At 46.5% G+C, this 21,021-nt stretch overlaps 1 protein-coding gene across 1 annotated transcript in view; it reads left to right on the top strand.

Moving 5' to 3' along the window:
- The first annotated feature begins 4,758 nt into the window (after positions 1-4,758).
- Positions 4,759-21,021, top strand: part of CD2AP (CD2 associated protein) — an 85,621-nt gene continuing 69,358 nt past the window's right edge. Inside the window, exon 1 of the mRNA XM_054062516.1 lies at positions 4,759-4,966. Within this exon, the coding sequence (XP_053918491.1) occupies positions 4,963-4,966 (4 nt within the window). The 5' untranslated portion in view covers positions 4,759-4,962. The remainder of the gene's footprint in view (positions 4,967-21,021) is intronic.

The raw sequence follows: 21,021 nt of genomic DNA, 5'->3' as shown, positions 1-21,021 counted from the left end.
CTCATATAAGAATGATAAATCCGGGTCCGTCTGCTGCTTTCCGTTACACATGAGCAGACTCTTGCAGTTTTGCAGAACTCGCTGGAGTGAAGTCTTGTCAAACTCAGCGAGGCATGAGGCAGACACAAGTGTTCAGCGCCACACCACTCACAGACCAAAGCCTCAAAGAAAGACCAGCTTTAGGCATGGGCACACCAGAAACCTGTACAGGGCGGCAGATGACGGATTCAGCAGCATCGCTGCCAGTTGCCCAGAGACAAAAAGCCTTTGAGGTCAGCTGTCATGGGAGCTCCCTCAGCCACTATCCCATTTCTGTCTCACTGGTACTGAAAAGGAGATGGAGGTTAAAGCACAGGGCTGCCTGGATGCCGGCACACTAACACCAGAGCAGATGGGTGCTGAGTAAAATCCATTTTTTTTGTAATCGGACTGCTAAGAAGTTTTGAGCCAGTCCTGGCCCCGTTTAAAAAGATGTGTACAAATGAAACAGAAGTTCAACCCCCCAGCATCTTGCTAGTCCGTGGAGTAGGAACTGAGAATCATGCTTTGCTTTCTAACATGTTCTAGACTGAAGTGGAGGGCAACGGTAGCTTTATGTCAGTGAGTATTCCAAGCAGATCCAATAGTGAGGACACTTAAATAAAGTAAAATGAGCTTTTGCCCTCGTTGAGACCAGCTTCCTGGAAGAAGGCTATATGGAGCTTCTCTGACTCTCTGTAAAGGCGTACACTACGAATATTTGATTTCTCGCCTCTCATATATGTACACTTCACCTTGTGGCCGGGTTTAAAAAGGTAAAAATTGCTACATTAGATCACATTTGTAATTCTTCTCATCTTTGTCCTTTTTTTTTAGCATGTAGCTCTTCAGAGGAAGTGGAAAAACCAGAAGCAGAGAAGATAGATGAGGATAATTCATCCCTGTGGAAGTTATTTGCTGAATATTTGTTGGGAGTGACTTTAAACCCTAAGGATGATGTTTCCTTTCTGTCCCAAATTTCTTCTTCCTGTCAACCACTGTAAATCTGGGGCAAGGAGAGGTTGTACTTCTATAGAAACAGATTCTTCTCTTAAGGTGAGTACGATGGGACCATTTATCAGAGCTAAACACTGTATATGCTTCAAGGCAATTCTCCCTATCACTTTTACGTTTCCAGTGCTGCTGTCAGGAGAACTGGAAGCACAATCTTCCTCCAAGTACTGTGAAGGAGATAAAATATCACGCTACAATATACATATGCTCATTTACACTCTTAAACTTCACATTTTGTCTTCAGCACTCATTATCTGACTCATTTTCTGTTTATATTCCATGAGAAAGATGCTAAGCAAAGCTGACTCCTGGAAATACTTGACATTCTTTTTAGGCTAATTTTGTCCTGAGCTTGGCTGAAATGGCTCATTCTGAACTGCTCATAAAAGGATGTCTGCAGCAGGGAAGACAGAATATTTTCATTTCAGAGAGCCCCGCTGTGTTATATTCCCTGATTTTCATCAAAACCAGACCATGTTTACTTGTCCTTTTGGTCTCAGGGTCACTGTTTTTTCTTTAAGTTGGTTTTGCTCTAAGTAGTTGTTTTCGCCCATTCCCGGGTTTCCCACAAAAACCTAAGCAGTGGCAGCCTGATATAGCTCTGAACACTTTTAAAAGTACATCTGGGGCCCCTCAGTACAAGAAAGGTATTGAGATGCTGGAGTAAGTCCAGAGGAGGGCAATAAGGCTGGTGAAGGGGCTGGAAAACAAGTGTTATGAGGAGCGGCTGAGGGAACTGGGGCTGTTTATCCTGGAGAAGAGGAGGCTGAGGGGAGACCTCATCACTGTCTGCAACTGCCTAAAAGGAAGTTGTAGTGAGGTGGGTGCTGGTCTCTTCTCCCAAGTGACAGGTGATGGGATGAGAGGAAATGGCCTCAAGTTGTGGCAGGGGAGGTTTAGATTGGATATTAGGAAAAAATTCTTTAGGGAAACAGTGGTGAAGCACTGGAACAGGCTTCCCAGGGAAGCGGTAGAGTCTCCATCCCTGCAGGTGTTCAAACAATGTGTAGATGTGGCACTTTGAGACATGGCTTAGTAGGCACAATGATGTTGGACTGGTGGTTGGACTGGACGAGCTTAGGGCTTTTGTCCAATCTTAACGATTCTCTGATTCTTAAAAGAAAATCCAAAAAAAATACTCTGATCGTATAAACCCCCCAAAACCAATGCTCAAGCCCATAAAGATGCACACGAGGTTAGCAGCTTCAAAGGCTAACCGGCCATGCCCGCTGTCCTCCCAAGGACACAGACCAGAGCCAGGAGGAACGCTATGGCCCCTGCAGCCACAACTGACCCCAAACCTCAGGACTCCCAGCTTCTCTGCCCAAAAGGGGTTTCCCAAAACAATCCCAAGGCAAGTGGTTTTGGATGAGTGCTAAGAGCCAGAATGTTGCTGGAGGAGGAGCTGGGGAAGTCCCTGGGCACCATGGGCAGCCTGAGGGCAGGGATTTTGCTGTGGGGCTGTGGGGCCATGAGGCAGCGCTTTCCCATGAGGAAGATGTGGGTGCCTGCCCCATGTGGGAAGGGGGCATCGCTTCTGGCACGTGGGGTGGGAACGGGGCATCATTTCTGGCATGTGGGGTGCGAAAGGGAAGGGGACTTTGCTTCTGTGAGGTGGGATGGGATGGGGAAAAGGAAAGGAGTATCAATTATTTGAGAAGCGGAGGAAAGGGGGTGCCACTTCTGTGAGTTGCAGTAGGAAGGGAACATCAGTTCTGTGAGGTAGGAAAGGGAAGGGGACATCACTTCTTTGAGGAGGGATAGAAGGGGATATTGCTTCCATTACATGGGGTGGGAAAGGAACATCAATTCTGTGAGGTGGGGTGAGAAGGGGAAATCACTTCTGTGAAGTGGGATGGGAAACAGGGCATTGCTTCTGTTAGGTGGGAAAGGGAAGGGAGCATTGCTTCTATGAGGCACAGTGGGAAAGGGAAGGGAGCATCATTTCTTTGAGGAGAGCTGGAAGGGGAAATCGCTTCGTCAGGTTGGATGAGAAGGAGACATTGCTTCTGTGAGGAGGAGTGGGGAAGGGAGAGGGAGAGGGAGAGGGAGAGGGAGAGGGAAAGGGAAAGGGAAAGGGGAAGGGAAAGGGAAAGGGAAAGGGAGCATCAATTACTTGAGCAGGGGTGGAAAGGGGACATGGTTTCTGTGACCTAGGGTGGATTGGGGAAGGGGGCATTGCTTCTGTAAGGCAGACTGCAAAAAGGGACATCGCTTCTGTGAGGTGGGGTGGGAAGGGGGCATCACTTCTGTTAGGCAGGGTGGGAAAGGGGAAATCACTTCTATGACGCAGGATGAGAAGAGAACATCGATTCTATGAGGAGGAGTTGTAAGGGAGCATTGCTTCTGCGAGGAGGGTTGGGAAAGGGAAGGGGACATTGAGCGCACCCTCAGCAAGGTTGCAGATGACACCAGGCTGACTGCTGCAGTTGCCACAGTGGAAGGATGGCATGTTATCCAGAGGGACCTGGACAGGCTGGAGAAGCGGGACTGTGAGAACCTCATGAGGTTCAACAAGGCCAGGGGCAGGGTCTTACACCTGTGTTGGGGCAATCCTCAATTTCAACACAGGCTGGGGGGTGATGTGATTGAGAGCAGCCCAGAGGAGGACTTTGGGTGCCGATTGATGTGAAGCTCAACAAGAGCCGGCAATGTGCGCTTGCAGCCCAGAAACCAACCGTGTCCTGGGCTACATCAAAAGAAGCATGGCCAGCAGGGCGAGGGAGGGGATTCTGCCCCTCTATTCCTCTCTTGGGAGACCTCATTTGGAGTATTGTGTCCAGTTCTGGAATCCTCGGCATAGGAAGGATATGGAGCTGTTGGAACAGGTCCAGAGGAGGGCTACAAAGATGATCGGAGGGCTGGAGCACCTTCCCTACAAGGACAGCCTGAAAGAGTTGGGGTTATTTAGCCTGGAGAAGAGAAGGCTATGAGGAGACCTTAGACTGACCTTCCAGTACCTAAAGTGGCTACAAGAAAGCTGGGGAGGGGCTGTTCAAAAAGGCTTGTGAGGATAGGATGAGGGGCAATGGGAGTAAACTGGAGAGGGGCAGATTTAGACCGAACATAAGGAGGAATTTCTTCATTCTGGCAGTGCTGAGTCCCTGGCCCAGGTTGCCCAGGGAAGCTGTGGCTGCCCCATCCCTGGAGGGGTTCCAGGCCAGGTTGGATGGGGCTTGGAGCAGCCTGGGCCAGTGGGAGGTGTCCCTGCCCATGGCAGGGGTGGGACTGGATGGGCTTTAAGGACCCTTCCAACCCAAACCATCCTATGATTGCTTCTGTGAGGATGGGTGGGAAGGGGGCTTTGCTTCTTTGAGATGCAGTGGGAAGGAGCGCATCCCTTCTTTGGGGACGGGCGAGAAGCAGACATCGCCTGCTCGAGGCGAGAAGGACCCCGACAGCACAACGGGCCGGGGGGGACGGTGCCTTCAGGCTCTCGCGAGATTTAGCGCCGCCGGCCGCGAGGAGCGTGGTGGGAGATCTCAGTTCTCGCGAGATTCCCGGTCCTAGAAGGGCGTGGCCTGGGGCGGGCCTGGGGGCGTGGCCTCCGCTATCGCCAGATTTGACACCTCCCCGAAGGGCATAGGCGTGGCCAGGAGGGGGCGCGGTCAATGAAGGCGTGTCCACGGGGGCGTGGCCAGAGGAGCAGCTCAGCTCTCGCGAGATTTAGCGCCCCCCGCCGGTGAGAGGCGTGGTCAGAAGGGGGCGTGGTCACAGGGGCGGGGCCGCGGGGCGGGGCGCGCGCCGGCGGGAGAAGGGCGACCGGAGCGCGTCTGCGGGCAGCTCCGCTCCCGGGGCTGACGGTGCCTCGGAACTCAGCCCCTTCTCCCTTTCCGTCTCCTCCTTCCCGCGCCCGTAGGGACACAGATGGAGCCGCCGTGCCCGGTTTGAGCGGCGGGATCGGGATCCGCTCCGCCGGGCGGGCGCAGCATGGGTGAGCGCGGTGCGGGACCGGAGACTCCCCCGGGGCCGCCCCCGCCGCCCTTTGTCTGAGCGGAGGGCGCGGCCGGGGGGGACCCTGGCGGCGGGGCGGCAGGTGCCGGGGCGGGGAGCGGCGGCGGGGCGGCTGGGTGCCCCGGGGAGGGAGCCCCGCCGGAGAGCACTGCGAGTCTTCATAGAGCCCAGACTTGCGCCGTTCCCACCGCGGAGCCAGGCTTTTCGTGCCTTTTCCACCCGAAATCCACCTTCGTTGTGCCTTTTTTTACCTCCAAAATACAGCCTTTCCACCTTTTTTTTTACCCCAAAATCCCACCTTTCCCCCCACAAATTTTTTTTGTCTTTTTTTCTTTTTTTCACCCCAAATCCAGCCTTTTCACCTTTATTTCACTCAGTCTGAGGAGCACTCATTTCTCCATCAACTTATTTGCTTTAAAACAGTGAGCGCAGAGTGGCTGAAAACATCCCTGTTTTCTTTTTATAATGTACCAGTTCAGGTTCGTACTCGAAATGATCAGTTTCACTCTCGAAATGATCAGTTTCGCTGGGTCTAATTATTAGTGTAAGAGTGCCTGCATGGGGAAGTATGAAAGAGTGATTTAAATAGCACTCCTCAGAGCTCTCTTTCCTCATTCAGCGTCCCCCACTGGTGGTCCAGAATGGTCCGTTGACCAATTTATCTGCGTCTGTTCTCTCCACTCGTATCGCATCCCATGCTCTGCTCTCCTGCGTAACTTCAGCTCCTTAACGCGCGTCGAATGCACACCGTGGCAGCGGCGTTCGTGTGTTGTGCGAGGAGGGGTGCGTGTGCTTACGCTGCCGTGTGCCAACGTGCTGTGTTTGATGAGCGCAACGCAAGCTTTTCGAGTGGAAGCTCACCTGGATTTTGTATAGCTTTGCTTCCTCCTGTGGTTTCAATACAGGCTGGGGGGTGATGCGATTGAGAGCAGCCCTGTGGAGAAGGACTTTGGGTGCTGATTGATGTGAAGCTCAACAAGAGCCGGCAATGTGCACTTGCAGCCCAGAAACCAGCCGTGTCCTGGGCTACATCAAAAGGATCGTGGCCAGCAGGACGAGGGAGGGGATTCTGCCCCTCTATTCCTCTCTTGGGAGACCTCATTTGGAGGATTGTGTCCAGTTCTGGAATCCTCGACATAAGAAGGATATGGAGCTGTTGGAACAGGTCCAGAGAAGGGCTTCAAGGATTATCTGGGGGCTGGAGCACCTCCCATACGAGGACGGGCTGAGAGAGTTGGGGTTGTTAGATTTAGACTGGACACAAGGAGGAATTTCTTCACTATGAGGGTGGTGAGGCCCTGCCCCTGGTTGCCCAGGGATGGCTGCCCCATCCCTGGAGGTGTTCCAGGCCAGGTTGGATGGGGCTTGGAGCAGCCCCTGATCCAGTGGGAGGTGTCCCTGCCCATGGCAGGGGTGGAACTGGATGGGCTTTGAGGTCCCTTCCAACACAAACTGTTCTATGATTCTATGATTTCAGTGTTTTCAAAGCGCACTTAAAATGATGTCTGAAAATATGAAGTGAAATTAGTGGTTTATGTTCTGAAGAACTGGCTTTTCCATGCTTTTTGTGGTTGTTCAGAATAGGGAGAATCGCTGTCTCTTTTTTATCGGGCTGCATTATCTTATTTGCAAGTGAGAAAGTGTCTGCCTAGGTCATTGCTGTGTCCAGTGATGGTAGTTCCTGTAGCACAATAGTTTAGTGCGTTAATTAAACACTTTAGGCTTGGGCTGTGTCATACTGAAATGTGAATTACTTGGGGATTTAGATATGATAAGACTGGGTTATTTAAATTATTAGTATGCGGTGAGGAATACTGCATCAGACTGTTAGTAAAGGACTGAGTCCTGTTTATGTCCAATGATTACTATATAACATGATTTTATATATATTATGTTTTTAAGTGTGGCTTCTTTTTCTGTTCTGTCTGGTTACAGTAGCGAGCATGTTATTGCTGCTCCAGAAGCAGCTGAATTAAATGGGTGCACACACTCCGTGTCAACTATTGTTATTGCATGAGTTGTTTTAACCATTACAATTTATGTGCGTGTGCAGTTATAGAACTGTTCCTGCCAGGATGCTGACAAACATCTATAAATGATTACAGAACGATCCCAGAGCCCTTTTAAATAGAAATTCTATGAAGGTATTGTCTTTAAATCAGAATATCTGCCCTTAAAACTGATTTTCAGTACTCTCTTGTCACCGAGAGTGGGGAGGAATGTACAGTAAAGCATCTCTAAAAATAAGAGTGGAAAAAGAACTAACTGTAATTTGCACTGTGTTCCCTATGTTTAGTGATGGCCTCGCGCTTACCTTGAAATCATTGTTTGATTATTTTATTAATGACGTCATGGCAGAGCTGACTCTTGATTAGAGATTGTTTGTCTTTTATGCCAGCTTATGAAAGAGATTTTGCCTCTAGAAGGTGGCTTGGAGGGGACAGTTGAGGCATAGCTTTGACAAGCTCAGGGGTTTCTGAGATGTGCGGAGAAGTTACAGTGGGGCAGCGTGAGTTCAAGGAGGCAAAAGGAGAATCATAGAATTATAGAATGGTTTGTGTTGCAAGGGACCTTAAAGCCCATCCAGTTCCACCCCTGCCATGGGCAGGGACACCTCCCACTGGCCCAGGCTGCTCCAAGCCCCATCCAACCTGGCCTGGAACCCCTCCAGGGATGGGGCAACCACAGCTTCCCTGGACAGCCAGGGCCTCCCCACCCTCAGTGTGAACACTTTCCTCCTTATGGGTAATCTAAATCTTCAGCCCTTCCAATTTATAGCCATTCTGGAAATACAAAATCCCTTGGAACAGATCCTTTCATATCATTGTAGTTGCTGGAAATAAATGGTGCAAGAGTCGGTGTCATTCAGGCACTTGAAAGATGGGGAGGAGGATGTTATCAGGGATGACAAACACTACACCCTACAAAGTAATGCCAAGTTACATGCTAAAGCTCTATCGTAATTCTTTGCCCTCTCTATAGGGACTCAGTATATGGCTCTACAAATGAATGGAGAAATAGATTGGTTAAAGAAAAATATGTTTGGCTGTTCTTGTTCTCAGATGTTGGGCTTGTTAAAATAGAGAAGGCTCTTGGGAGACCTCATTGCAGCTTTCCAGTACTGAAGGAAGGCTGGGAGGGTTTTTTATTAGGGAGTGCAGGGATAGGACAAGGAGGAAGAGTTTTTAGCTGAAAGAGGGCAGAAATGTTTTCCTGTGAGGGTGGCCCAGGTTGCCCAGGGAAGCTGTGGTTGCCCAGGGAAGCTGTGGTTGCCCCGGGAAGCTGTGGTTGCCCCATCCCTGGAGGGGTTCCAGGCCAGGTTGGATGGGGCTTGGAGCAGCCTGGGCCAGTGGGAGGTGTCCCTGCCCATGGCAGGATGATGTTTAAGGTCCTTTCCAACCCAAACCATTCTATGGTTCTAGGGTGAAACCTTTATTGATTGAATTATCTTTTTGCTGCCTTGGGTTGATTTCCACTTAGAGGGAGGTAAGAGTTCCGTGTGTTGGTGCATTGTAACATGTCTGGTGTACTTCTATGGCACCATAACACACAATTTTCTGAATTCTAGTTGAGAAATGATTTGAGTGTACAAATTGCACATTAACAGGAAAATTGAGCTAAATTTGCAGTGTTCAACTAATTGGCTTCACAACTAAGAATGAAAAATTCCAGCAACAGCAGATAAATTGCCACAGTGGGACAGTGAAACCTAATGGACTTCTGTCAGTGTCTTCTGAGCTGAATGCATTTTTTCTCTCTTTTCATTTCAAAAAATTTGTACAAGCTCTGGTTTGTGGTTCTCACAAGTTGGTACATTTGAATTTGCTGCATTTTATCTTCAGAGATTGTTATAACTTGAGAATACTTTAAGAAGCCAGACGTAATTCTTCACTGCTAACAGAATGAGTACAGCTATAGATAAATGCATTTGATCTACAGAAACTATTTAGCAAGTTTATTGAACATTAAACCTGTGTGAAGCCTTCCCCTTTTCCCTTCATGTTGGCAACAAGGAAAAGCTGGAAGGTTTTTGTAAGCAGATTGGATTCTTTTGACTTTGTCACAGAGACAGTGACAGATTGGTTCACTATTCACTGGTATTACAAGAACCAATTAAAACATTACTTCAGGGTTTGTTCTCTGATTTAAGAGAGGCTGTACCTCAAATCCTGGGTTCAGTTCTGAGCCCCTCACTCCAAGAAGGACATCGAGGGGCTGGAGCACGTCTGGAGAAGGGAATGGATCTGGGGAAGGTGAGGGAGAACAAGGGTTATGGAGAGCAGCTGAGGGACCTGGGGTTGTTTAACCTGAAAGAAAGGAGGTTGAGGGGAGACCTCATCCCTGTCTGCAACTGCCTGAAAGGAGGTTGTAGCGAGGTGGGTGTTGGTCTCTTCTCCCAAGTGACAGGCGATGGGATGAGAATAAACAGCCTCAAGTTGTACCAGGGCAGGTTCAGATTGGACATCAGGAGAAATGTCTTCACTGAAAGGGTTCTCAGGCCCTGGTAGAGGCTGCCCAGGGAGGTGGTGGAGTCCCCATCCCTGGAGGGGTTTAGAAGATGGGCAGATGAGGTGCTCAGGGAACTTTAGTAGTGGACAGGTACAGTTGGACTCAATCGCAAAGGTTTTTTCCAACCTAGCGATTCTGTGATTCTATTCTATGATGCTATAAGAAAAACCTAAACAACACAGCACACTCCTCCATCCACTCTAAACAACCTCAAACAAATGAGTAGGCTGGATGTAGAGTCCTTCACGTGGTATTTTTACCTGGAAGTATATAAGATGCAATGTAAAGTTGAACTTCATTCACGCTAAACTAAAGAATGAAATAACTTAATCCGAGATACTAGTGATTAAGTTGTACCTCTTAATCAACCGACGTTGAGCCTAATGTTGATGGACGAACTGTAATGTAATGGCTATGTTGAGTGAAGTGCTTTCTTAATATAATTTTCTCCATTTCAGACAAAGGTGTAAGGGAAGATGATGAAAAGTTGACATCTGGAAAAGAGGTACCTAAGCTACTGGGAAACCAAGTTACGGTAGCTGGAAGGAGTTGATGGTTTGGGGTGAGGTAGAGGAGAAATCCCATCCAAAGTTGTTAAGAGTTTCTATCAGCTCAGCTCTTGACCTTTGTCTGTAAAACAATGTAAGTGCTGCTGCACTGCGAGCCCTGTCTGTGGGGCAGGTAGGGATGGAAAGTAGGTCTGTTCTTTATTTTTTTGTAAAAACCCATGGCCTGGTAATTCATGGCCATGCTGAATGGTGTTTGCACAGCCCATCAGGGACTTGGCACTCACTGGCCCCCTTTGTAAGGGTTTTTGCCCTCCTCAGCTACCTGTGGCAGTGCGAGTCCCTCTTAAGCATGAGTAGGGATGGAAGAAGGGAAATACATCTTTTCCGTGTGAGGTTTTATTTGTAAAGCTGCTGCTTGTTCCACTTGACTCCTTGGTATCTTTGAGACATGACAGAAGGGGTGCAGAGGAGGACAGGGGACTTCTGGAGCTCCCTCAGGGAAAGCAGCAAAGCTGCAGAAGCAGGGGGAAATAAAACGAACTGGAAACACGGTCCACTACCTTATGGGATCTTTCCCTGTGTTTCCTGTCTCCTCACTTGGAACATGCCCTGCCCATGGCAGGGGATTGGAACTAGATGAGATTTAAAGTCCCTTCCAATCAAAATTATTTTATGATTGTTTGGTGGCTTCATAGAATAGTTTGGGTTGGAAGGGACCTGTTTTCAGACCGAGAGGTCTCTCTACATCTCCTTCTCTAGTGTGCCACCTGTTCTGGGTGCTGGTCGTCTTTAATGGATGGTTATATTAATTTTGATGCCACTTTCATCTTTTATGGAAGAGTCATTCAGAATTGTGTATGCGTTATTCAAGACTTAACTCCATGCAGGGGTATAATTATATTTGCTGTCTTGGTTTCTTTTGTTTTCCTAATGGTTCTTAGAGTTTAATTTCAGCTAGGCAGGATTTTCCCTTTCAAGACTTCACCTTCACTGGGCTTCTTCACTCCATTGTCTGTCTGTATTAGGTTATTTTTTTTTCCTTTAGCGGGTTTTTGTTGCATAAACACAGGAAATGTGTGGTCAGGCACACTGTACTCTCTGGGGCTCAGCGAGGTGGCTGCCCGGTCTGGCTCACTCTGGCTGTCATCGCTCTGTTCTTCCCATCCATTTTTCCTTGGAGATGGTCTCACGTATCACTGCTGGTCCAGTGTCTCCCTAACTTAGTTTCATAAAAATGGTTTGTTAGGGAAAAGGAAGCAATGAAAGTGCTTCAAGTGACTTAGGTCACCTCGACAGATGTGGGTCAATCAAGTGAAATTTGTGGCTAGTGGGTCTGGAGCGGAGCAATTTCTAGCTGCTAGACTAACCTTTAATTACCACCTGAGCACTTAAAACATGTCTTTGATCCACTACAGGGTCTAGATTTTTCTTCCCTGACACTCTTCCTTTCTGTCAATGCTGCTTTTCTCTTCTATTTTGCATTGTGAATTGGTTGATGATCTAAAATATGCCCGGCTCACTGTGAAAGTGGCACCTGTGCCTTTGCGCTCCCTTATCTTCTTGAACGTGCAGTGATGAGAAATAGTTTTACATAACTTTGTCACTTTGATGGTGTGAGCATAACCCTGCTTGTGCATCGCCCTCAGCTGTCCTGTTGCACAGGTTGTCAGCAGGATTGAAGTAGTAAAACTACCTGTTCAGCGGCCTGTTTCCTTGAGCACTCGCTGTGTTCAATAGAAGCATTCCAAAGATTGAATTTTGATGCTAGCCTTGCTCGGAGCAGGATTTTCACCTACATGGTTCTGTGGGTTCCTCTCACCCTGAATTAATATAGATTTATATATTGTGTAAACTTCAATTCATATAGAATCACAGGATGGTTTGAGTTGGAAGGGACCTTAAAGATCATCCAGTTCCAACCCCTTGTGATGGGCAGAGACACCTCCCACTGGCCCAGGCTGCTCCAAGCCCCATCCAACCTGGCCTGGAACACCTCCAAGGATGGGGCAACCTGGGCCAGGGCCTCCCCACCCTCATGGTGAAGAATTTCTTCCTAATGTCTAATCTAAATCTTCAGCTTTCCAATTTAAAGCCATTCCCCTTCCTCCTATCAGTCCAGGCTCTTGTAAAAAGTTCCTCCCCAGCTTTCCTGGAGCCTCTTCAGATACTGGAAGCCACTCTAAGGTCTCTCCGGAGCCTTCTCTTCTCCATCCTGAGAATAATGTTGTGATTTACTTTCTCTGACTAATGCCAATGAGTATTTCTAGGTGGGATTATGTTTTATTGCTCTGGCTGTACACAGAATTGCCTTTCTTTATATAAAATCAATATGAACTGTTGCTTTTTCAGAAACCTCAAATGAAGAAAATGAAGCGCTGTAGGTGTTTTTGAACAGTGTATCTGCTTCTCCTGAAGGATTTAAGACCTCCCACTGCTAGAATCCTAAACCGGACTGAAGGCGAAGTCACAGTGTGCCTGTCTGCCAAATGAGTTCAGTCTTTCCCCTTTTGGGGTGATGTGCACGGGAGAGAATATAATATGAGGTCATTAAGTTAACTTTTCTTAAAGGAATACATATTGCCTATAACATGCTCAAGGTATTAGGCAGAAATGCTTTCAGTAGAATAAATTAGCATGTAATAATTTAAATTATTAAAGGAAATGACCCATTTTCCTTTAATTTCAGCGGTTTCAGTGCTGACTTGTGATGGTACAGGAGAGAGGGTCACAGTTGGAGCTCTCCACTGAGAAGGAAGTGGGGATCTGTCCACCTTAGCGCCAAAGAGTGCTGTGATTGTAAACTGTGACTTGAAATTTGACGTTATTGTTTAAGAAACTCAAAAAGAATGTTATGACCTTTATTGCTTTCAACCAGATAAAGTATTAACTTATATAAATAGCTTAAGGTCATGCTTTTTTTTTTTTTTTTAACAGTACCTAAATCACCAGGAAGGTGATAATTTTTGACAGCAGAGGAATACGTAAATGGGTTTGGAATTAAGCAATACTTGGTAATCTTTTGCTTCTGCAGCAGCTGAGTCTTGGCTGCTGTGAATAGATTTTTGTGGACTGGAGTTACTAATGATCTTTATTTTAGTTTTAAAGAAGGCAGTTTTGCCTGAGTTCCTGGAAACTTGCCTGACTTACCATCTAAGGAAGACTCTGAAGTCATCAGTTTCTACCTCTTGGATAAAATTGCTAAGAGGTCGGTCTTAGTCAGGTGGTTTTGACTGTTTGTGGCTTGATCTTTCTAAGCTGGCTGCCCCATCCCTGGAGGTGTTCAAGGCCAGGTTGGATGAGGCTTGGAGCAGCCTGGGCCAGTGGGAGGTGTTCTATCCAGGGGGATAGAACTAGATGATGTTTATGGTCCCTTCCAACCCAAACCATTCTATGATTCTAAGCTGGTGCTGAAATAAAGTCTCATCCTTCACTTACCTCTGGCTGGTAAGTGTTGTCCTCTTCCCTCACTTGTGTAAGCTGACTCTTCCAGAACTTCTCTGTCTTCCTGAATTATCTTTCAGCCAGGCTGGCTCTCTAGAAACTGAGACTAAGGTCATAGTTGTGAGAAGAGTGAATGGAAGCAGTAAGAGGGGTTGGATGCTACTTACAGCAGTGTCAGCCGCAGCAAATTTACAGCAGCCATCAAAGTTGTGTCTGGTAGGAATGATTGTCTTCCAATTTTACCTCTTTAAGTTGTGGTTTTATGGAAATGTATCGATTTACCTTAATTCCTTTTAGTTTGGTGGTTGTTTTTTTTTTTTTTCCTAAGTTGCTTTGTTTCTTCATTTTTTCAGGAAAGATACAAAAGCAGAACCATAAGCAAACTTCTCAGTATGTTTCGTGTCATTTCCACTCAGTGCATCTTTGGGACTGGGAGCAGAAAAGTCTCTGTCTTTGCTGCTTAACAAAATTAAACTGCTGGTATTATGAAGCTTTCACTCTCTAGGAAAGGTGAATCACATCTCTCAAGTCTAAACTGGTGTTTTTAGTTTTGAAAGGATTAATTTTAAGGTTGTTTTGCATGCAATCTGGCTTGTCCTGAAGTCATCCTGTGGGTGCAGTTTCCTGCTGTGCTCCAGCAGAGATAACTTCAGGCTGCTGTCTCTAGAAGGGCCAGAGCTCTGCGATGCTTTTTCCTGGCTTGCCATGGTTGTGAGTCTGCAGTGCGAGCTGATAAGCTGGCTGGTATGGAAGAAACTCTTGTGCCAGGTTTGCCATCGTGTTAGCAAGCTGAATGGCCTTACTCTGATTCCTAAGTTGCTTTTAGTGTCCCCATTAATTGCTCTCCCTAAGTATTCATGATCCGGTAAACTATTTCACAGCTTTCTTGATCCTCTTCTTTAAAATGCTTTCCTAAAGTCATTGACATCCTCTCCCATTTGTTGTAAGACAGCCAAGTGCCCTTTTTAAACTGTGCCTCTAACTTGCATGGTTTTATGTATTGGTTTAAAAATGCCTTTAAAGAGAAAATAGTTCCTAAACAGCTTGAACTTGGTATTGAGAGGCTTTTTGTATTTGTGTAGGTTTTGGTTGTCCTCAGTAATCGTGTATATTTTGAGAAGAAGATAAGAGTACGGTAGAATCATAGAATGGTTTGGGTTGGAAGGGACCTCAAAGCCCATCCAGTTCCACCCCCTGCCATGGGCAGGGACACCTCCCACTGGCCCAGGCTGCTCCAAGCCCCATCCAACCTGGCCTGGAACCCCTCCAGGGATGGGGCAGCCACAGCTTCGCTGGGCAACCTGGACCGGGGCCTCCCCACCTTCAGCGTGAAGAATTTCTTCCTAATGTTTAATCTAAATCTTCCTCTTTACAATTTAAAGTCATTATATAAGAAACAGTATGTAAGAAATACGCCTCTGTTCTTCTGTATCCCGATTTTCCGCCATCAGGCTGGACTTTAATGTTCCCATCATTTAAATGCTTTCATGGAGTTTGGCTGATTTAGTGCAGTTATAAATCAATACATGCAGGATGAACTAGAATAAGCCTACCTCAAACATATGGTAAATTACACAGCTATTTGCAAACATTTTAACATCTGAATATTTCTGTTGGGGAAGTTATTAGCTACTAGAACAAACCAGCAAGGGAAATGCTAGATCTCTTGTTTCTTCATATATTCAATCCCTTGGATGATGTCCATGTCAGTGGATTCTTTAATCTTCCCTTTTGGCAGATGGAGTGATCATGTGTCCATGGGATGCTCTGGTTCAAGACACTGACCAGAGTTGAATCCCACTGGAAGAGAATTAGCTGGCTCATTTGGCAGCAAACTAAACCGGCACACCCTGGAGCAGCATAACTGCAAGACCAGCCTGAGGGAAGAGGCAGCGGTTTGGGAATGAGTAGGGAGAGAGCAAGCAGGGTCACTCCTTCATCCTCAGAGAGCTTCTTACACCTAATGCAACAGTGTGTTCTGTGGATGACTAAAGCAACTGTTCCTGAAAAGCAGGGGCCGTCTGTTGGTTTCTCGAATCTTGAATTTGGCCTCCTCGCTACAAGAAGGACATCGAGGGGTTGGAGCGCATCCAGAGAAGAGAACGGAGCTGGGGAAGGGGCTGGAGAACAAGGGTTATGAGGAGCAGCTGAGGGACCTGGAGTTGTTTAACCTGGAAGAAAGGAGGCTGAGAGGAGACCTCATCACTGTCCGCAACTGCCTGAAAGGAGGTTGTGGTGAGGCGGGTGCTGGTCTCTTCTCCCAAGATAGAAGTGATGGGATGAGAGTAAATGGCCTCAAGTTTTACCAGGGCAGGTTCAGATTGGACATCAGGAGAAATGTCTTCATTGAAAGGGTTCTCCAGCCCTGGCAGAGGCTGCCCAGGGAGGTGGTGGAGTCCTCATTCCTGGAGGGGTTTGAAAACTGGGCAGATGAGGTGCTCAGGGATCTGGTTTAGTAGTGGGACGGTACGGCTGGAGTTGATGATCTCAAAGGTCTTTTCCAACCAAGCAATTCTATGATTCTTAGTGGTTAAGTGCGTAATATTCTTTTGGTCAGTTCCTAGTACAAGCCTTCACATATTTAGGTAGATTTGCTGCCTGCCTGGGAGTGTCGGCAGTTTCGGATGACTGCAGAATGGGCTGCGCGGTGTTTGAAACCTCAGCATCCTGAACAACACTTCTTTTTGTGTTCATCTGTGTTAGTGCTATTCTGAAGGCAGGTAAAATGAGATGCTTTTCTAAAATTGGGGCACTGGAAGCGCTGAGCCACTAAGTCTTTTGTGGACATGAAGACAAAAGCAAATATGTTAATTCTGTAATATCATGGGTATGGTAGATAAGGAAACAGCAGAATATAGTCATTTTATTAAGCAGAAAGTATTATAGGCTGCAGTTTTGCTCTTGAAAATCAAATATGGTGCTTCCTTTGCCTGACTCAAATATACCTCGTGCTTCAGCACAGGGTGTAGAGTTTCAGCGAAGTGGAAGACAGTAGTTAATGTGAGAATGTTAATGTAATGCTTTTATGAGAAGCATAATTAGAACAGGATCTACTTTTACTGTGTACCAGTATCTGTGTAAGGATGGGATGCAGGGAAACAAGGGCCTGGGGCGATAGGACAAGGGGCAATGGCTTAGATGAGACATTAGGAAGAAATTCTAATTGAGGTCCCTTCTGACCCAAACCATTCTATGATTCTATGGAACTGGAAACCGTCTGAGATGAAATGATTTGCGGTGTGAGGAGAGCTTGGGCTGTGTGGGCTGCAGGTGAGTTAACAGTGCAGTTGCTCTCAAGTAAAAGCACAACTGAGAGTGTATAAAATTGTTACATCATTTTCTTGTGTTCATCTTCTTACCAGATGCTTGTTTTGTGGGAGGAGGATTTCCTCTTTCAACCATAATCCTACATCCTTACTGAGGGAGAATCGTAAAGATAGATATGGATTGTAACATAAGTGGTTTCTAATGCGTACGTGGTAGAAGAAAGCCTGCCCTGGTAGAGAACCAGTAACAGGAAGCATCTGGCTTGAGGAATAGCAGATGAAATAAAGCTGTTTACGAAAGATGAGGTGGTGATGTCTCTAGAATATGACACAGCCTGCCAGCACCAAGTAGCGAGACCACTGCAATGGTTTCCTATCAAGACAGAGCTGTTGGTTCTCGCTGTGAGCTGCCGTGTTATGCTTTTGCAGTTCTGAGCAGAGATTGAAGTGCTAAATCCTGTTTTTCCAAAAGCCGAGTTTATATTTCAGATTGTTCTCTCCTCTTGACTTTCCGTTTTGTGTGTACTTGGGTCACCAGGGTTGTGCCTGGTAGTTGTGAAATCCATGGGGACAGCGGAAAGGATTTCCTTTATGTTTCTGGAATGCAAACCAACACATTCAAGCTAAATACGTTGAGAACGACGGAGGTGAGAGTTAGCTTTCTATGAGCTTGTGTTTGAGCATGCTGTCTCCTCAACTAGTATCCCTTGCCCCAGATGGCTTTTCATAACCTCCTGCGATTCATCTGCTCCCTCCCCAAATTCTTCAAATACCGATCGTTCTGTGTTACCATCAATTAGCCGTGCAAGACGCAGCACATGCTGTAGCAGCTTCCAAGCTGCATACTTGATTAGCCAGCCATTAGGTTAGAAGAGAGGAGTGGTGGGGCAGTCCTGAACTCTTGTTTCCTCCAAGAGGACCGTGATTTGAGTCTTTCAGTGCTGCCTTTGCAAAATAGACATACAGCACTTATTTGCCAGACACTACTCTTCTGGTGTGTTTCAACCAAATGAGTGGAACAGGAAGAATTATTGGGAATGAAGTAAAAGGACAAGCCAATAAGGATGATCACGCAAGCCTGGTTTCTTCAAGTGCTCAAAGTCATGTTCTCTTACCCGAAAAACTACATAGTGAATGAGGGGATGATTGATGTGTTGCAGTAGTGCTGGGGGATGGGCCAGCAGGAACCTCCTCTGGTTCCAAAAAGACAAATGTATAATCCAGCATCTAAGAGGGAACAACCTTGCTGTCTGCTGGGTGGCATGAATTGAGTAGTAGCGAGCAGGTGATGGGGAGTGGTTGTTCCCCACCAGCTGGCAGTCACAAGGCTGTCTCTAAAATACTGTGTCCAATTTTGCTCCTTTTTCCTCTCAAATGCAAGTGGGATGGCAACAAACAGGAAAGCTGAGGGTGGTTAGGAGGCCAGGTCGTATACTGTGCAAGAAGTTGGTCTGGCCTGGAGAAGAGAGAGCCTCCTTGGAGACACAGTGAAAAAGATGAAAATTAATGCCTGCAAGTTAGGACAAAGGTGATTCCTGTTGCACATAATAGGGAAACATTACTGTGGTATCATAGGGTGGTTTGAGTTGGAAGGGACCTCAAAGCCCATCCAGTTCCACGCCCTGCCATGGGCAGAGACACCTCCCACTGGCCCAGGCTGCTCCAAGCCCCATCCAACCTGGCCTGGAACCCCTCCAGGGATGGGGCAGCCACAGCTTCCCTGGGCAACCCGGGCCAGGACCTCACCACCCTCAGCAGCAAGAATTTCTTCCTAATGTCTAATCTAAATCTTTCCCCTTCCAATTTAAAGTCATTGCCCCTCATCCTGTCACTTCATGTCCTTGGAAAAAGTCCCTTTCCAACTTTCCTTTAGCCCCTTTCAGTACTGGAAGGCTACTCCAGGGTCTCCTTTGAGCCCCTTCTTCTCCAGGCTACCAACCCCAACTCTCTGTCTGTCCTCATAGTAGAGGTGCTCCAGCTGATCATACTTGTGGCCCCCTCTAGATTCATTCCAACACCTCCATCTCCCCTTATTTTGGGGATTCTGGAACTGGACACAGAACTCCAGGTGGTATCTCACAGAGCGGAGTAGAGAGGTAGAATCCCCTCCCTCCCTGCTGGCCACACTGCTTTTGATGCAGCCCAGGACACCATTTGCCTTCTGGGCTGTGAGTGCACGTTGCCAGCTCATGTCCATCTTCTCATCAGTCAGCACCCCGGGTCCTTCTCTGTAGGGCTGCTCTCAATTTCATTGTCCTCCATCCTATACTGAAACTGTGGATTGCCCCAACCCTGGTGTAGGACCTTGCACTTGGCCTTGTTAATCCTCATGAAGTTCACACAGCTCCACTTTTCCAGCTTTTCCAGGTCCTTCTGGATGATTTTCCATCCTTCTGGCGTGGCAGCTGCCCCACTCTGCTTGGTGCCGTCTGCTAATTTGCTGAGGGTGCACTTATCTCATTGTTGATGTTGTCAATGAAAATGTTAAACAGCACTGGTCCCAGGATGGACCCCTGAAGATAAAGCCTCCTTGGAGGCTGCAAGGCAGGACAAAGGTAATTTCTGTTAAGTATAATGGGAAAAAATCACTATGAGAATAGCGTACAAGAAAAGCTGCCCAGGGTGGGTCTTTTATCTCCATCCTTTAAAGACTTTTAAAGTTCAGGTGAAGAGTGCCTTGAGTGTCCTGGTTTGACTTTGAGGTTATCCTTACTCTGACCGGTTTGGCGTAAATGACCTCCTGGGGTGCTTTCAGACCTTGGTTTTTTTATGGTTGGGAGTCCTGCAAGCCATGCTGGTTGAAATCACAGCCTTAATAAGATAAGCTTAAATCCTTCTAAATCCAAGTTGCAAACGGATGTTTAAAGGACCTGATCTCCTAACTTTTAGAACATAATTGAGCTAATAAAGCAATTTCCTCCCCTTTAGAACTCTCTGGTGGAGTCTGTAGGGTGCCCTCGAGCATTTGTGGGTTTGACTGGCTTTTTTAAATACATGTCGGGTAAGGATTTCACTCCGTGCTTTTCGAGTAACAGTTCAGGTTTTTATATTGACTAAAATGTCCATGCTAAGAAGTAAATTAACTTTATTAATGCCTTAATTACCCTTGACCATCTTCACAGCATGAAGTCGAATAGAAGCACTTGTCCCTGCTTTAATGCTAAGCATATTTTGTGGTTTTTGCAAGATCCCAATCTGGGACAATTCAGACTATTGCATCATGCCTGTTTTTAAAGATGAAGGGAACACTTTGTGCACACTCCAAAGGATGCTTTTAAGTTTCCATAAATTTATTTCCAAGCCAGATTCTTACCGTGTTTGCAGAAATACTAATTGTCATTCTGAATTAAAGACATGTCAAATTGTAGACTGTCTATCAAAGCATTTCTGCCTTTTTTTTTAGGGTGTGAAAGGAGTTTTCTTTTGGTTTAAACCCAAAAAGGCTTTCAGGCACTTTGTTTTCATAACTCATGGGTTTGTAACCTGGAGCTATGATCATGCTCTCCTTTTTGGCTAGAAGAGTCCTGAAAACTGCAGGAGGAGCTGAAGCGTTTGTAGTAGCACGCGGTCCTGATATTGAAAGAAGGAAATGTTTATACGGTTCAAATAGAAAGTTTGGTGCTTTTGCAGGGAGAAGTGACTCTGTAAAAAGAATTCTAGCTAAGATGTGCAACAGAGTCTTCAGCTTCAAACCTGTTTTTATGAGCTAATTACCTAGTGGAGGTTTTAAGGGAAAACCTATAAATATGGTGTTGAGTGTATGGCACCTTTTCCTGCTTATTTGCTGCTTTGGATGTGGACTAAATCTAAATGTGGTCTAATCGTTTTGTTCTTTGGAGCTTTTTGGCATAGCTTCATTTCAGCAGCTTTTGTAACTTGCTTTTGTTCCTCACCTTGAATATTTTGGCAAATAGATGTTATAAAATTAACTTAAGGAACAGAGGAAGAGACATAAAACTGTTTAAGGAAGAGTGTCTGAGTCATGGCTTAAGAAAATGCGGTGTGCCTTTTTCAAGCACATTCCCCTGTGCCCTCCACAATCCCTGGTTTTCACTGCATATTAAATTAATAGCTGATTTTCACCTTTGCTTGTGGAGACATTTGCCACCTTTGCTACAGGTGTCACCTCTCATTTCCAGGCTAGTTTTGTGCAGTGAGCTCTGCTCCAACTGAAGAAAATAGCAAATAGCCAAAACATGACTCTCTGCTTATTGTCATTTCCCAGGTGAAACATTTTGACCTCTTCGGTCCTTACAAAGTAGTATCAATACCTGTAAGTAGTACAGATTTTAGTCTAAAACTTCCTATTT

The sequence above is a fragment of the Cuculus canorus genome, chromosome 3 (genome assembly GCF_017976375.1).
Source record: "Cuculus canorus isolate bCucCan1 chromosome 3, bCucCan1.pri, whole genome shotgun sequence".
Taxonomy (NCBI): domain Eukaryota; kingdom Metazoa; phylum Chordata; class Aves; order Cuculiformes; family Cuculidae; genus Cuculus; species Cuculus canorus.
Note: the sequence above shows the minus strand (reverse complement) of the source record. Positions and strands in the feature narration are given on the sequence as shown.